The 17,680-nt window shown below is 31.9% G+C and overlaps 1 protein-coding gene across 1 annotated transcript in view; it reads right to left on the reverse strand.

The window, feature by feature from the left end:
- LOC140440397 (GTP-binding protein Rhes) overlaps positions 1-17,680 on the reverse strand; it is an 81,572-nt gene that overhangs the window by 43,616 nt on the left and 20,276 nt on the right. Inside the window, exon 3 of the mRNA XM_072530872.1 lies at positions 8,384-8,578. Within this exon, the coding sequence (XP_072386973.1) occupies positions 8,384-8,578 (195 nt within the window). The remainder of the gene's footprint in view (positions 1-8,383; positions 8,579-17,680) is intronic.

Consider the following 17,680-nt stretch of genomic DNA (forward strand, 5'->3'; position numbering starts at 1 on the left):
GTTTTTCTAGAAGCATTTTATGTAGTGCTTTATGTAGAAAACGTTTAATTCACATAACAATAAAATACTGAAAACTTTGTTTTCAAAACTTCCACAAATTTTAACATATTTTATCACTACAGCCGTTTCGGCAGAGTGCCTTTTTCAAGTGATCTACTTTTGGATAAGATTGTAATTTATAGTCTTTACGAAATAAGTTGAGGAGGGGAGAATTGTGTGTCTCAAGTTGGTCGTTCAGAATTATGTCTGTGTTTTTTAATTTGTTAATTTCCATTGATAGAGATAGCTTAAGGCCTTTATTTTGGATGTGAAGAATTTGAAATTCGTCATTAAAAGAATGATTATGATCTAGAAGGTAAAGTGCGTTTGCAGAATATGTTTTCCTATTATTAAAAGCCCTTTTATGTTCTACTATACGTTTGTTAAAGTTTCTACCAGTTTGACCGATGTAAGTTTTGGGCAGTCACCGCATTTAAGTTTGTATACACCACAGTGTAAGTGCTTTTTATTTTGGCTCTTGTTATTTTTAATATATTTGTCTAAGTTGTTGTTTATTTTAAAAGGTGGTGTTATTCATTTCTTTTGTATGTGTTTGGCAATTTTTGTTGTTATTTCGCCTATATATGTAATCGAACAAAAGTACTGGGTTTTTTCTCTTACAGTGGAAATACTAACTTCAGGACTATCTTGTGTAATTTTTAATTTAAAATTTTATTAAATATTTGTTCGTTGTACCCATTATTTACTGCTATTTGTTTAATGATAGTATGGAGGGACGGTGTGGACGAGGACGCAAGGAAAATCGGCGCGGCAAATTGGCAACGGTTGGCGATGAACAGAAACGACTGACGAAATAGACTGGGGAAGGTCAAGGCTCAACTAGAGCTGTAGCACCACTGATGATGATGATGATGGATATGTTTATGAAATACGGAGAACCCATGTTTATTTTAAAGTCTGATGATTTTTAAATCTAAAAAATTAATGGATTGATTTTGTTCTGTTTCGACTGTAAATTCAATATGACTATGGATTGAATTAATATACGATAAAAATTGATCAAGTTGTCTGATAGTTCCTGTAAAACATACCAGTACGTCGCCTAAGTATCTCCACCAATATAAAAACTGTTTGAATATATATGAATGAATATGAATATAAATGAATCACTTTCTTCTCACACACACGTCGAATTAAACGAAAACTTTGCCGGTATTTTTAAACTTTACGAAAACGAACTTTACTACTCAGTGGTAGTAAAGTTCTTCTCCTATCCTCGAAATCCCGATGACTAGATTCGGACTTCCACAATGAAAGTGTCAGCCTCTTGCGGCGCACCATTACGAAGTGACATCATCCTCAAAAATAATTCTCTGGCCCGCATCAGCGGAAAGATTTTTGTTTATTTGCTGCCTAAATATCTCGGCGGGACCAAGGACTCCAAAATGTGTTTAGATTATCAATTTCAGAGACGAAAAAAGATTAAGAATCTTTTTCGATATTCTATTATATACGGGGTAAAACAATAATACTACAATATATGGAGTGCAATTATGGGGCTGTGCCAAGCCGTCTAATACCAAAATAAGTCAGAGAATCCAATTCAAGACACCCAGAATGATTTTCAACGCACTGTAGTACGTTAGTAACAAAACATTGCATGACCACTCTAGTACACCGTTCATTGCAGAAAAAATCAGCAGACTAACAAGAACCTATCTAGAACAGACTTCATTCTTTAATTTTAGCTTTAATTCTAATTTGAATTTTAATATTGCTTTCAAATTTAATCCAACATTAATTAACTTTGTTAGTCCTGTTAACATGTTCTCCTCTCATGTATCTACAACATTCAAATTTACTAATAGACTTCAATAACAGATTGTAAATTTGCAAATCTAATAAAAAAAAAATTAAAAATACTGAAAGTATTGGTCAAAATCGTTTGGAGATAAATCTACACTAGGTCATTGCACAGTGAATCGTCATCAAAAGAGTTGAAGTGATAATCTAAACACGAAGAGGGTATGTTATCTAAAATTAAGAATGAGGATAATAAAGAAGAACGTAACAATAAATTCAAAAACAAACATCGTTTGGCCATAAAGAAAATATTATCTTTCAATCTATATACAAATATAGGATTCCAAAGACCAACATTTTTATGTAATTACTATTATTAAATGGGAATAAGCCACAATTAAAGGTAGAATTACGTTTATTGACATTTCAATTTTCACTTCGAAAATCGTTCTCATAATACAAACATTAGTTTGTATTTTACTTATACTTTTACTACTTAAACGTACTTCTACCTTTAATTGTGGCTTATTCCCATTTAAATAGTAATTACTTTAAAATGCCACAAGAAAATATTTGAATTCAGAACAATATCAACATTTTTATATTTGTAATTTATTTTTCCATGTGTGTTTATAATTGGCTTAATATTAGAGTAATTTTAGTTAATCGCCGATAAATGTGTTGATCAAACACAAGACGTTTTGTTTTTGGAGAACGCGACTTTTTTTGTCATACCACGTAGTTATCAAATAACTTACTACCTATTTACCTATTTATATACTTTGCTTCACATGCACGTAAATTTAAACCCGTCTATGGATAATGTGTTATAAAAAATGTACTATACCGAGCACAGCAACAGCTGTGAAACTCTAGCCAAGTATTTCAGTGGATATAACTCGAGCGAGAAATAGCATGCACCTGATGCTTCTTAAAATTACTTTACCATTAAGCTTAGATTTGGAATACAGTTGAACTAGAATTTACTGAAATTTTCACATAAACTTATTAATGTATGGAAAGGAAACTCATTAATACCATAAATATATTATTATGATACATAAGTTAATGATAAAAACTTTAGATAACATTATTGTTAATTTTAGAAAACTACAAATCTACCAATAAAGGCAATTCATGGTTAACAATATAAGTTTCATTATAATATCTGTTCTACTTCAAAATTATTCTTTTTGCCTCTTTTTTTCAGAAAATTCAGCGTCTATTAGGTATACCACCTTTACATTGTTATCATTCTAAGATCTAACGCTCTGTCGTTTTAAGTTGGTAGAAATGAATTCACAAATAATTCTTTTGTTTCTGATAAGAATGTTTATAACCTAAATTTTATATTATGACTACATGTTCTGTAATTGTTTTGTAACATAATTTTATTTAAATGTTTATTTATATGTTTTTAAGTATTTTTAAATATGTGTTATGTAAAACAACGTTTTTAAAATAATTATTTGGATAGTTTTCGGCATTATTTTGTAGAAGTCAGATTTTTTTGTCTAACATCTGTACGGTATTTGTATACTGCTACCTGTTCACAAATGATCAATTATTAGTTATTTTCTGACCTAACTTAATAAACAGCAAATATTTAAATCTAAGTTCTTACCCAATGGCTTACTCTTATTTTATTTATCAACTAATGCACTACAACTAACATGCAATAACATCACAGCAATATACTCCGCTTTTTACACTAAACTGTTACACATTTACACTAACTCAAATGGTTTTGTCATGAAATTTGTGAACAAATTTCGAATTTCGGATAAATGCTGATTTTATTTTCATAGAACTATTTCTCATTCATAATCTAATGCCAAGATATAAAATGTTTGTTTTCTTACTAAATGATTTTAAGTTTAGTTTCGATAAGCACTTCTCATTTGTAATTTAATACCTAAACAGACACTTTTATTTCTTTTCCGGGATGGTGCAATTCTCCTAGAATCTTTTAATAACTTTTTGTCTGTTACAAAATAATAAAGGTTGGCTTTGTTTTAAATTTTTCATTTTATGTCTTTGTCTGAGCTCGTTTCCTTACGGGGGTAAACTATTAAAGGATGATGCCCAATTCATTTTAATTTTAAAGGTAATACAAATAGGTTGTACTTATATGAATTTTAAAAGAACCACACCAATGTCTTACCGACACGAGCAAAAGGGCCTAGAATATTCATCTACATCAGTAAATAGTTTGCTTACGTTACACCCTTTCGAGCTATATCACATAACGTTTTTGGAATGATTATTTCATCAGTAATGCTGATAGAAGATTCACATGTTTAGAAACACTAAATGTATGGGTAAAAAGCCTTCAAATATTATTAAGTTGGATTTGTCTTACAATTTTTGCTGCCAATTTTATAGGATGTTAAAGGTTTAAACAGATTCATATCTAAAATTTTAACATCCTATAATATTAACAAAAACAATGTAATAATAATCTAATCCAACAATTCATTGTAAAAAAATATAACAAATTAAGATAACAGTATACGTTAAATGATAAAAGTAACCTTTAAAATTCTGTTTGCGTCTATAATAGGGTAAGAATTTTTTAATACAATTATATAACTTACTTCTAGATAAAAACATGTCTTATTTTCTCGGTAAAGAAATTGATTAAGCTGTAGAAATTTGATTTTAAATACAACATGTCTATGCAATTGACAGTGACGTCAACTAAAATGAATTTTCATTAAAAGAAAATTCAAAACTTTTATTTGCGTTTACTGCTATTGGAAATTGACTAAGAACTTTTCTGCCTGGCATACAAAATTAATTAAAATCCGAAGATGATTTGGAAACGAGTTTTCTTTTTAAACAAGAAATTTTACAAATATTATTTGGTAAACAGTAGAGATAAGTTTAAGCAAAGTATCAGATAAGTTGAGAGTTTTATATTACTCAAAAATGTACGTTCACCAAAGTTCATACCTTAATTATAATTTAATTTGGAGATTAGAAAGGGAATTTTAAATATCCGGCAAATATCAATTAATCGTGATAATTAATCATTTTTTGTTGAGCAAGACATTGTAAGTATTGTAGATTTGCTTTTCAATGTAATATCAAATTCTGATTTTGATTGTATTATTTTTAGTTTACGTTTAAATAAATTTAATATTCTTTTAAAACAAAACAGTATATAGATACTTTGGATAACCTCAATAAAAATAATGACATATTAACGAGAGTTGTCATTCTATCAAATAGACATTTAAATGCAACGGAGGGTTTAATAAAGGGTAAAGTACTCATCCATCTGTTCCAAAATAAGAGTTTGGTGTTTATTGAGAGTAAACCAAATGTTATACCAAACACTTACCATGTCGGGATAGTGTTATAAGGTTTTTTTCACTAACAGGAGAATGCTACTGTCAACATGGCATGTAGTTGCCTTTTTAAAGACGAATCACATGCTATGATTTTTCTGACAGATATTCTCAAGTTGATGTTTATTTCATGTAATCGAATGGACTATCTTACAATAAAGTCGTTTCAAGAACGCAACTCGGGAATATTTACAATGTCATTTAAAGTCGTATACTTTGAGCGTTTAAGCGCAAAATACTAAGAAAGATATTTGGAGAAATCCAATGCAGCGATGGTTCGTGGAGAATTAAAATGAACCACGAGCTGAATGAACTAATGCAGAGCGCAGACATTATAAGATTTGTAAAGTCACAAAGACTAAACTGACTTGGTCACCTAGAAAAATGCCAGATAATCGAGCTGTAAAAGTAGTCCAGAGATGGAAGCCCCAAGGAAACAGAACAAGAGAAAGGCCCCGTAAAAGATGGATAGACGACGTAGAGAGGGATCTTAAATCCATGAACATCAGGCAGTGGTGAAGGAAAGTATCCGACAGGGCAGAATGGAAGAACATTGTTAAGTAGGTCAAGACTCACAAAGGGTTGTAGCGCCATTAGAAGAAGAAGAAGAAGACTTTAAAATGTATAATATATGTCTGAATTGTCAATATAAATGGGCAAGATAAAATTAAATTATTAGAAAAATTTTCACTAAGTAAACAGAACAAGAGAAAGGCCCCGTAAAAGATGGATAGACGACGTAGAGAGGGATCTTAAATCCATGAACATCAGGCAGTGGTGAAGGAAAGTATCCGACAGGGCAGAATGGAAGAACATTGTTAAGTAGGTCAAGACTCACAAAGGGTTGTAGCGCCATTAGAAGAAGAAGAAGAAGACTTTAAAATGTATAATATATGTCTGAATTGTCAATATAAATGGGCAAGATAAAATTAAATTATTAGAAAAATTTTCACTAAGTAACAAAAAAGTTGTTTAATTTATTAGTGTTTTTCTTTTAAAAACGATTTCCAAACTGGAAATTAAGACATCAATAAACACATTTTAAACTTCAATTGGGGCTTATTGCCATTAAAATAGTATTTATATCAATTAAAAATTTTGTAAACTTTTCAACTCCAAATTTTATACAGCTCTTCTAATTCAAGTTTCTTTGTATAAATATCAAATATAGTGAAATGGAATCTTATAGGTTATTCCTTGCACGTTAAATTTACTTATATATATTTAGAGAAAACGGGAGTTTTATACGGACACAATATTCTTAAAAATAATATACGCGTTCCCAAACTGTTCCAATTTCTTTTTTGCACAGAAATGTTCCACTTTAACTGCCAAAATGACTACTGCTACTCATCTTTCGCTATAATTTTGTTTTGCCTTCGTCTTTTTCTCGGTCTAAGGCTTTATTATTTTGTAGTATTCATGAAATTGCAAATTTTTTATCGTATATCATTTGTTAAATATTTTTAACATAGACAGAAGCTCAAAATATAAATCTTTAAAAAGAATAGATTTATAGGAAAGATTATTTTGTGTTATGTTTTAACAATATTGTTATCCTCTATCTATGTATCTTTCTTTTTAATCTATATGTCTAACACTCTATCTATTAATTTATTTACCGAGACTTCTCGTATATACTGTAGACCAAAATTAACTCATCTTTACTATATACAGTACACATCAATATAATATACTAAGGATATGTTTACATGTAGCTGATAGATGACGGAACTGACGTCACATTACTAGCAACAATGTCCGACGCGATTTTGACAAGTGATTAATTATTTTCAGATATCTTAATATTAGACAAGTAACATTATGAATTAAATGGCCAAATATATGGCCTAGGAGGACAAATTCGTTAAACTTCCCGTGCTCGAATCGGTATCAATAAAGTGTTATGATCATTTCGGCCTAGCCCAGCCTCATCAGACACTTTGGGCTGATACAAATTCAAACTCGGAAAGTCCAACGAATGTCTCCCAAAACTTCACTACAACAGTAGTTAGCTACAAAGGCGCCACCTGCTTTGGCGGAGACATTCGTTGGACTTTCCGAGTTTGAATTTGTATCAGCCCAAAGTGTCTGATGAGGCTGGGCTAGGCCAAAATGATCATAACACTTTATTGATACCGATTCGAGCACGGGAAGTTTAACGAATTTGTCCTCCTAGGCCATATATTTGGCCATTTAATTTAATAAAGCGATAGCGGCTTTCGCTAAAAGATTATATCTTTTACACATTTCGCATAGCGCAGAGGATACAGAAAACGATATTATCATATCGTTTTCGTTCACGGCCGCCAAAGCAGGTGGCGCCTTTGTAGCTAACTACTGTTGTAGTGAAGTTTTGGGAGACATTCGTTGGACTTTCCGAGTTTGAATTTGTATCAGCCCAAAGTGTCTGATGAGGCTGGGCTAGGCCGAAATGATCAAAACACTTTATTGATACCGATTCGAGCACGGGAAGTTTAACGAATTTGTCCTCCTATTCCATATATTTGGCCATTTAATTTAATAAAGCGATAGCGGCTTTCGCTAAAAGATTATATCTTTTACACATTTCGCATAGCGCAGAGGATACAGAAAACGATATTATCATATCGTTTTCGTTCACGGCCGCCAAAGCAGGTGGCGCCTTTGTAGCTAACTACTGTTGTAGTGAAGTTTTGGGAGACATTCGTTGGACTTTCCGAGTTTGAATTTGTATCAGCCCAAAGTGTCTGATGAGGCTGGGCTAGGCCGAAATGATCATAACACTTTATTGATACCGATTCGAGCACGGGAAGTTTAACGAATTTGTCCTCCTAGGCCATATATTTGGCCATTTAATTTAATAAAGCGATAGCGGCTTTCGCTAAAAGATTATATCTTTTAGTAACATTATGTGTTTAGTCAATCATGTAATGTATTGTTTTTGGTAAATTAATAAATTTGTTAAATTTTTAATGTTTTAGATCCAGTCACTTTAGTGACGAGCAATTAGCAACTACGTGATTATCAAATATATATGTTTTATATGTTTATGTTATAAAAATAATATTTTTAACGTTTTTATACTATCTTTAAGTATTTTACTAGTAATAACAGAGATACAACTAACTACCAAAGAAAATATTAATTCAGTGTATCTCAACACGCTCAAAATACTGTTTCTAATCTTTTAATAATGTTATTAACAACCTATCAATACTTAGAAATCCTAAAAAGTTCAAACTTACCTGTTAAAAATGATAACCTTCTCATGGCAGGAAACGGATGAAATCCCGAAGTATCCAAAATGTCTAGTTGATATATTTCACCTCTAATTCTATATATTTTTCTATGAAAGTCTTCGATTGTTGGTGTGTAACCGTCCGTATACTTATGGCCTAAGAATCTTGCTACAAGGCAGGTCTTACCAACCCTGGATGAACCTGAAACAAAAAAATCTAAATTAATCTAAACGGTTAATACATCAAATTACATATTTCGGATTTCTAAGCGTACATGCTCCTTTTAGCAGATGCATTCAGATTTTGCACTGGTACATTAGCCTTTTTGTATTCTAAGCATAATATTTAGAACAGTATAATTAGATTTTACATATCTTAGAACAAAATTTTCATTTTCTTTAAATACCTTAAAACATTTTTTAAGTGATTCCAATGATTGATACCAAATCAGTTTTGAAATTGACTAAAATAAATTACTGTAAAACATAAATCTGGCCTTGTTCCTAACATAATGTACATAAGTAATCCAATAAGTTGTTTATAAGGCACATTAGGGAGATCATTCTTATTTTTAATTAAACTTAATTTTGGTTAAATAGGCAGATTCAAGGGTTAACAATAATTCATATTAAATTGGTTTAAAACTTTTAGAATTAAATTCTTCTGTGAAATTAATAAAAAATCACCTTCCTTTTCAATTTCAATACCCAGAAACACATTTTTATTTGAATTATTAGTTAAGACTTATTTCAAATTCGGATGATAATTGCTGTATGTTATTTACATCAATGACATTATTAGATATTATCATCACATCATCTACCCAAATAAGCAAGTAAGTATTACATTTTATATATAAACAGGGATCTACAGTAGATCTTCTGAAACTCTTATCAAGTAAAAATAAATGAAACTGATCATACCAACACTTCGGGCTTTGTTTTAATCCATATAAAGCTTTCCTGAGTTGACACACATAACCTTGCTTAACTTGCGAAAGTCCAGTAGGTGGTTGCATATAAACAGGATCCTTCAATTTTCCATTTAGAATTTTTGAATCTGTTTTAAGAGCTAATACCAATAGTGCTCTTAAAGTTATTATTCTGGTCACTGGAGTGTAAATACTTTCATTTGGATTAAATTCTTGTTTATAACCTCTTGCAACTAGTTGAGCCTTTTTGAAAATTTTTCCATTTTATTTCTTTCTGTATAAATACTTATCTGAACTCTATTGTATTCACCTCATTTAGAGGAAACACCAACTTTCAAGTTTTAATTTTCTCTAGAACTTATTAACAATGAAGTCTAGGTCTTCTGGTCTTCCAACCACTTTTTATCTTTGGTTGCTTTTTCGTAATATTTGTAACTTCAGATAGTAAAATTCCTGCTGAGAGTGCTGTCATGAAGCCATTCATATCCATATCATAGCCATTATATTTAATTGACATCTTTCGTTCTCTATTACTTTTTCTTGTAGTCTCATCCTTTTTTTCTTCATTTTCATTTTTGAAATAATCTTTCTCTACATGTTTCCTTTTCTTCAGTAAAAGTTTCGGTTTGTTTCACATATTGTTTATCAAATATCACACTTAGAGAAACTTCAATTTTATTATTTAATGGATGTCATAAACGATATCCATTATTACTGTATCCTACCAAATATTTTTTTGACTTTTTTCATCGAGCTTTCCTCTTACTTTTTAAGGAACGTGAGTCCAAGCCGTTTGATCCAAATATTCGTATCTTTTCTAGATCTATTTTTTTATTAAACCAAATTTCTGCTGGAAGTTTACCACTTGGCACTGCAGTAGTTTTTAGTCGATTAATTAGATATATTAAAGCTTAAAATATCTTCAATTTTTTTATATTGTAAAATATAAATAAGTTATTATCGAGAAAACTCCATTTAGGAATTGAATGATAACGTCCAATGACTTTAGTACTTGAATACTTATCCAGTAAAACTACCGCATCCACTCTATTTGTTAAAGCACGGCCGCTCAAATTACGCTGTTATCGAGTTTTCGGCGTTCAAAGAGCATTGCTATTATAGTGAAAACATACCCTTTTAGCGAGACTATAGATAGATCTAATAAAATACTGCGGTTGTCTATTTTAAATTGGCCAAACGTTGTAAATTTTTGTGGCTTTTCGGAATGTAGCACCGACATTGTTATCATTAGGCGTATTTAGCAAAGCATTTTTCTTCAAAATATTTAACATTCTAATGGAAATCAATAGCTCTTAACGTCTTCGACTTAGGATACTTTTAAGATTACTAATACAATCATTTCTTTTTCAATGCGAAAGTTTTCTAAGAAACATTTATAATTTATTAGGACGGAGGACGGAAGGATTAAAAACAAGTGAGTCTGGGCAGCAAAAGAATATTCTGGATGAGAAATTTAAGAGAGTGGTTCAGTTGCACTATACACGAACGGTTTAGAACAGCTGTAAGTAAATTGAGAATATCCTTGAAGCATCAAAGATACCAATAAAAAATGAAATAAACTTGCAGCATGCATATTAAAAAGACAAAACTAGATAATTTAGAAAAGTTTCTTCCTCTTTTACATGACCACGGCAACAGAACATTATTTAAAGACTTGATAAAAAGCCAGATGACCATAGGACCTAAAGGTTTTGATAATACGGTCGACAACACTGATAACAACAGTGGCTGTGAAGACTGAGTATGGTAGTAGTAAAGTTTTTAATATTTTAATGTTTTTCAGACCTAATATTTAGTTTTTACTACTACTACTACTACTACTTGTCGGTTTATAACGTTCTCCGCAGTTTTCCGACTTCCAATCGACACTTAGTCCGGTTGTTCCATAGGTCTTCTTCTATGGCCCTCTCAGTTCTTTATGTATTCCTTCGCTCCAACTTTTTGACGGTCTACCTCGTTTTCTCTTTCCTTCTGGTTGCCATTTTAATCTTTTTTACTACAGTGCTAATAACTACTTATCTTAATGGATTGTGCACCTATCGTACCTAACCTAAACTTCCATTACGATTTTGTGTGACCATTTTCACAATAAACTTCGGAAACTGTAGACGCACACCTACCAACTACAATTAAATCGTGAATGCGCCTGCGGGCTCAGCCACCATTTATTTAACCGCATTCGCCATTTATTTAAGAGCAAAAGCATAAAAAAATACAATTATTACTAGCATACATAGAACTAATTGCTGAAACTAGTAGTCATAGTAGTTCTGTGAGCTTTTTTTAGGAGAGTTCTATTCGTGGACTGTTACCCTTTCCCTTTTCCCGTTAATATACACTTTTTTGATTAGTAAGGCCTTTGCTTTTTATAACATGTAGAGCAATTTTTTTGTATACGAAAGTATCTGTACTACATGGGCAAATTAAGCACGTCGAGTTATTAAAGTTTGAACTAAACTATTCTAAATTAAGTCAAATATTTTAGTCCCTCTGCTAAAACTTCATGCAGAACTTAATTTTGTTTCGTTGGAAGTATAACTCCACGGCAATATTTTCCTTATTTTTAAAATACATTTTATTATCATTCTTTTTTATATACTCATACGGGATTTTATTGTCAATTATATTTCAAACTTCAACCTTTCTTTGTATTCATTCTCGTAAGTCTGGATTCAAGAAAAGCGTTTTAAGTATTTTTCGAAAATAAAGGTAAACTGATTTACCAATACAGCCTTTTGTTAACAAATCGATTGGTAATGTCTCGAATGCTTTCTAAAGTTGACGAAATTTGTTAGCAAGTTATTCCTCTTGAGACTACCGTAAATCGCCTTGTTATATAACTCGAATTTATTATAAGTGTACAGAGAAATCAATAAAAAACGTTCACTTTCGTATATAATATTGCGTTCTTTTATTTTATTTACGTACGGTAGACATCCAATCCTATTTTTATTTCTTGAAATTTTACATTAAGATATTTTGATAGTCAATTCATTTTATAAAAACTAAGACATTGGGTAATATCGGAATAAAAAAAATCAAAACTTATTTTAAGGTAGGAAAAGTATTTCCTGTAATATCGAAGGTATTTGAGACTCTCCTTCGAAAAGAATGAAAACATTTAGTAAAACAAATTACATCATTCAGACCTATCAATTAGGCTTCAGAAATATCATCAAAAAATCATTAGAAGAAAAGAGGGTATATTCTACTATATTTCTTTAAGTTGCTGAAGCCTTCGGTAAAGTATGGCATAAGGTTCGATATGTAAACTAAAAACATTCATGTCCAAGCAATATTCGCAAATTTAAGAGTCTTATATATCTGAAAGACACTTGAATTAAATAAGAAAATACATATGCAGGCATAAGAGAAATTATAGTAAGAGTTTCGCAAGGTAGAGTGCTGGGCCCGGTCCTTTATTTAGTAAACACGTGCGATATACCTGTATTAAAACAATACCATTGCCACCTTTGCCACCTTTGCTGACGATACTGTCTGCTGATGACACTATCAAAGACGCAATAAACACATTACCAACAGCAATTAACAAAATATATTCCTGGACAAAAAACTCAAAAATTAGGCTGTACCGAACAAAAATCAGTCCATGTTAACTTTATCAACAAAAATATACAAAATATATCATATCTATCTTTATAAAAGGCTAGGGCGACAAGTTCCACTGTTTTTACGGTAGGGTAACTACTAGCGTCTCAGAAAACTGAGGTATTAGTTCTCAAAGGGACCCGGGAAAAATCCTCTCTTCGCTTTATAGTGGAAGGTGTGGAGGTTGCACCGGTTAAATCAATTAAGTATCTGGGAGTCTGGTTGTCGGAAGGACTAATGTTCGGAGTACACATCCAAAAGACAGTAGAGAAGGTAACTTGTAACCGAAATCTAAAGGCGTTGATACGGCTGATGCCAAACATTTTAAACCCAGGTAGCACCAAAAGAAAGGTGCTAAATGGAGTTTTCCAGTCGGTGGTTACCTACGCTGCCCCCGTGTGGTGCAGTGTACTCAACACTGCGAAATACGCTAAGATGATGGAGACTTCGCAAAGGCGAATGCTTCTCAGGGTATCTAGCGCATATAGGACAGTTTCGAATGAGGCTCTATATGTCATTGGAGCGGCGATACCGATCGTTTTATTGTGCAAAGAGCGAGCGAGGATATATGCAAGGAGGATGGATGTAAATATCGATAAGAATGAGAGAGAAAGAACGATAGTAGAGTGGCAGAGAGAATGGGCGAATGATAGTGGAAAGACAAGGTGGACAAATGAGCTTATTCCCGATCTGAGACCGTGGTGGGAATGTAAGTTTAGCAAACTGGGCTACTTCCTGACGCAGTTTCTGACGGACATGGTAGTTTCGGCACTTTCACAAATAGAATAGGCAAATCTGCCTCGGCAGACTGTACTGTTTGTGGAGTACCGGACGCTCTCGCCCACATTTTTAACTGCCAGAGATGGGCAAATGAGAGGGGAGATTTTGTAATGATAGACACTGTTTTAAGAGGTTAAGATTAAGTAAACCGACAGTGATCCATATTATGAGAGAGAATATACAGGGTGATTGATTAGTGTGAGGAAGCTGAGTAGATCTGTTATAGTAAAAATTACAAAAAAAAGTTATTGACAAAAATTGTAGGCAGCTTTAAACTACACATTTTAAAATTAGTTACAATCTTACAGGGTGTTCCATAAGATGGTGGCAGAACAAACTTATGTTTCTTTTAACAGAACATCCTGTATTTTATTTTAAATTTGAAATCTGCTTCACTTCCACATCACAACAATGTAAAGTTTTATTATGTTATACCGATTATTTAAAAAGTTATAACCAATATTACCTGAAAATCGTATTAAGTTTAACTCCCTGTATAGGTAAAACGGAGTATAGGAACATTGATCTATTGCAACCATAGTTTTTTAATAATTGTTAACAATTATAAAACATAATCGTTTTTATAATATTCGTTAAATCAAATAAAGGATAAGTCAAAATGCAAGTACATTATTTTTTTGATAATTTTAAATAGAACAAAGTATTAGTTTGGTAGATATATATTTTAACGTTTACCAATAATTATTGTGAGTTGGCCATGATTGACTTGTCAGAAACTGACAGTTTGACATTATTGTTTATTAATTCAGTATTGGGATACACCGTAAATTAGCAACAATTATTATTTAGTAATTCAGTAATTAATTCAATTTAAATTAGCAATAGTGAATTTTACTACTGATGAAATGGTAAATATGATCTGGATATTGGGAGAATGCAATAAAAATTCATTACTATCAGCTAGAATTGATCAAGAACGGTTTCCAGATAGGCGGCAACCTAGACAAGATACATTTGAAATATTAAAAGATCGATTTAACCACACATTTGGCACCCAAGAAAATTTACAATACCCATATTAAAAAAAAATAGGTAAAATTTATAAAAATGAATAAAAATAAATAAAAAATATACGGATATAATAAATACGGAGGTGTCAGTCGACCAAAAACCAATATTTTTTAATATTCAATTTTCAATTTACAGCTTCAAGTAAAAATTTTTTGTATTCAAAATCAATCAGTTAAAACAAATTACATTTATTGGTCTTTTAATCAATTCGTCAAATACTCGGTTATAAAATTAAACGGATATGGTAGATAATACTATTAAGTTAAATCGAATTTATACGTTGTAGATACACTGCAGCGAATTATAAATTATTGACAACAATTCGATGTTCGGTTCAATGTGTCTCTTCGATGCACGTATAGAAAACTATGTAAAATAAATAAAATATTCGCTTGGTTAAAAATTTATATCGCGTTTTCATAAAATTTACATTAAAATTTATTAAGACATATTCGGTGAAATATTATTTAAAATTCTGTTGACAAATTTATTGGTAGGTCAAATATAATGGTAATGAGTGGTCTCTCTATGAGTATATTTTTGAGAGTGCACCAAAATTAATGGATCTTATAATTTTATAGATATATAAAAACTTTGTAAATGCTTGCTTTTTAACAACACAAACAAAAATTAAAACCAAGAGCATAATTGGTTGATATTTATATAACGATTGTCTAAATATTTCCGCAAAATATAAATTTAAAGTCAGTTGCATCTCGATTGTTTTTTTTTCCCTATTTTCCTCTTCTTTTTTTCTTATATCTTTTTTTGTCCTCAGGCGTCGGATACAGACAAATAAATCGTGCCCCAATGGGCTTTCCACTATCTCCAATAATTGCCAATATTTTTATGAAAACTTTCGATACCCGAGCACTATGCACATCAATGTTCAAGAATATAATAGCAGTCGTTACTTGCATTCCAACTCTCATCATTTACCTTCACAAATTAATAGTCATTAATACCCTTGTCTGCAGATCAATACGCCTTTGCGATGGTGCTAGTGGAACCTCTGAGCTCTTTAGTTTAAAACAAGCCCTTCTTCTTGGCACTTCCCCTACTTTCTCTGTTGTACCCTTTACATATGGTAGAATTACTTTTGCAATCGGTTTTTCCTCTTCTGTTCGATCCTAAATTATTTTTTGAGCATCGTGTGCATTTTCAATGGTATATGCTGAAAAGCCGTTTTTTTAGTGCTGTTTTCACATTATGCGTTTCTTTATCTGTTAGTCTTTCGGATCGTGTCATCAGGGTTTTAATGACTAAATGTAATTGTGCAGGATGGTGATGTGAATCGGTATGTAAGAATCTGTCGGTAGGTGTGGATTTTCTGTATACTGTGTGTCCTATGTACTAGTCTTTCTTCTTTATTATTAACACATCTAAAAATGGCAGTTGTTCGTTTTCTTCCAGTTCCATAACAACTGGATTTTATGGTGTATATTATTGATTTACCTGTATATGTATACAGGATATTATGTGTATATTATGTATTATGTGTATATTATGGATTTACCTCCAAGGGAAAGTAAATGGTAAGAGAGGACCGGGAAGAAGACGCATTTCCTGGCTTCAAAATTTGCGAAAGTGGTATAACACGACTACCACTGAACTGTTCCGCGCTGCAATAAGCAAAGTGAAGATAGCCGTGATGATCGCCAACGTCCGGAACGGATAGGCACTTTAAGAAGAAGAAGATATTATTGATGTGTTCTAAAAATACCTTTAGTTTTTCTTCTCCATGTGTCCATATTATAAAAGTGTCATCCACGTACCTAAGCCAAAGTTTGGGTTTGCGTTCGGTTATTTCTATTGCTCGCTGTTATATTTCTTGCATAAATAGATTTGCTATTACCGGTGACAGTGGTGAACCCATAGGTGCTCCTTCAACTTGTTTATATCTTTGCTCCTTATAGATGAAATATGTGTTATTTCAGCAGTGCTTTGTAAGATTTAGAGTATCCTGTGGTATTGGATACTTTTTGCTTATAACCTCTAATGATTCATCTATAGGAATATTCGTAAAAAGTGAAACCACATCGAAGCTGACTAATAAATGTCCCGGCACAAGAGCCACAACTTTTATACGTTCGATGAAGTGGCTTGCATTCTTGGGGTAAAAATCCGCTTCTTTTGCATATGGTTGTAGCTGTTCAGCCAAAAATTTTGCCAGTGTTTGTAGAAAAGATCCGATAGACCTACCTATTGGTCGCAATGGTAATCCTGTCTTATATACCCTGGGTAGGCCGTAAAGTTTTGCACATCTTGACAACTTCTATTTAGATATAATAAGATGAAACTCATGTTCTTTCTTGATGTCTGAGGCTTTGATCTTGGCTTTTGTTACTTTTTCTAGATATTTTGTGGGGTCCGACGAGGTCCTTTGATATGTCGTATCGTTTAGGATATCGTTTATTTTCGCTTCGTAGTCTTGAATATTCATTACTACCGTGGCATTGCCTTTGTCAGCTGGGAGCACAAGATTTCTTTGTTGTTCTTCAAATTATGTAAGGCGTCTTTTTCTTCGTGGGTTAAATTTTTTTTTGATGGTTTGGCTGTTCTTAATATTTTTGATACATCTTGGCGTATGATCTCCGCTGTTTCTGCTGGGAGATTAGTAATAGTAGTCTCAACCTTGGTAATAATATTTTCTACTGGAATTCGTGCAGGTGCAACAGCAAAATTGAAATCATTTAAAAAAACACTATTTGTGGCTTCATCCAATCTCAGATAGTTTTTCTTCCTTCTTTGGCCGCTGTGTAGTAAAAAATTTTAAAACTTTTTAATTTGTATTTTCTTAGTAAGGTCCAAGTCTACTTCTGCTCGGAAGTTTGTCAGTTTATCAAAAAAATTCCACAGTATTGGATGAATTATATTACTTAGCTTAAGGTGCAACTGTAATGACTCTAAATTCATTTTGTCGATGTCTC

The sequence above is a fragment of the Diabrotica undecimpunctata genome, chromosome 4, assembly GCF_040954645.1.
Source record: "Diabrotica undecimpunctata isolate CICGRU chromosome 4, icDiaUnde3, whole genome shotgun sequence".
NCBI lineage: Eukaryota > Metazoa > Arthropoda > Insecta > Coleoptera > Chrysomelidae > Diabrotica > Diabrotica undecimpunctata.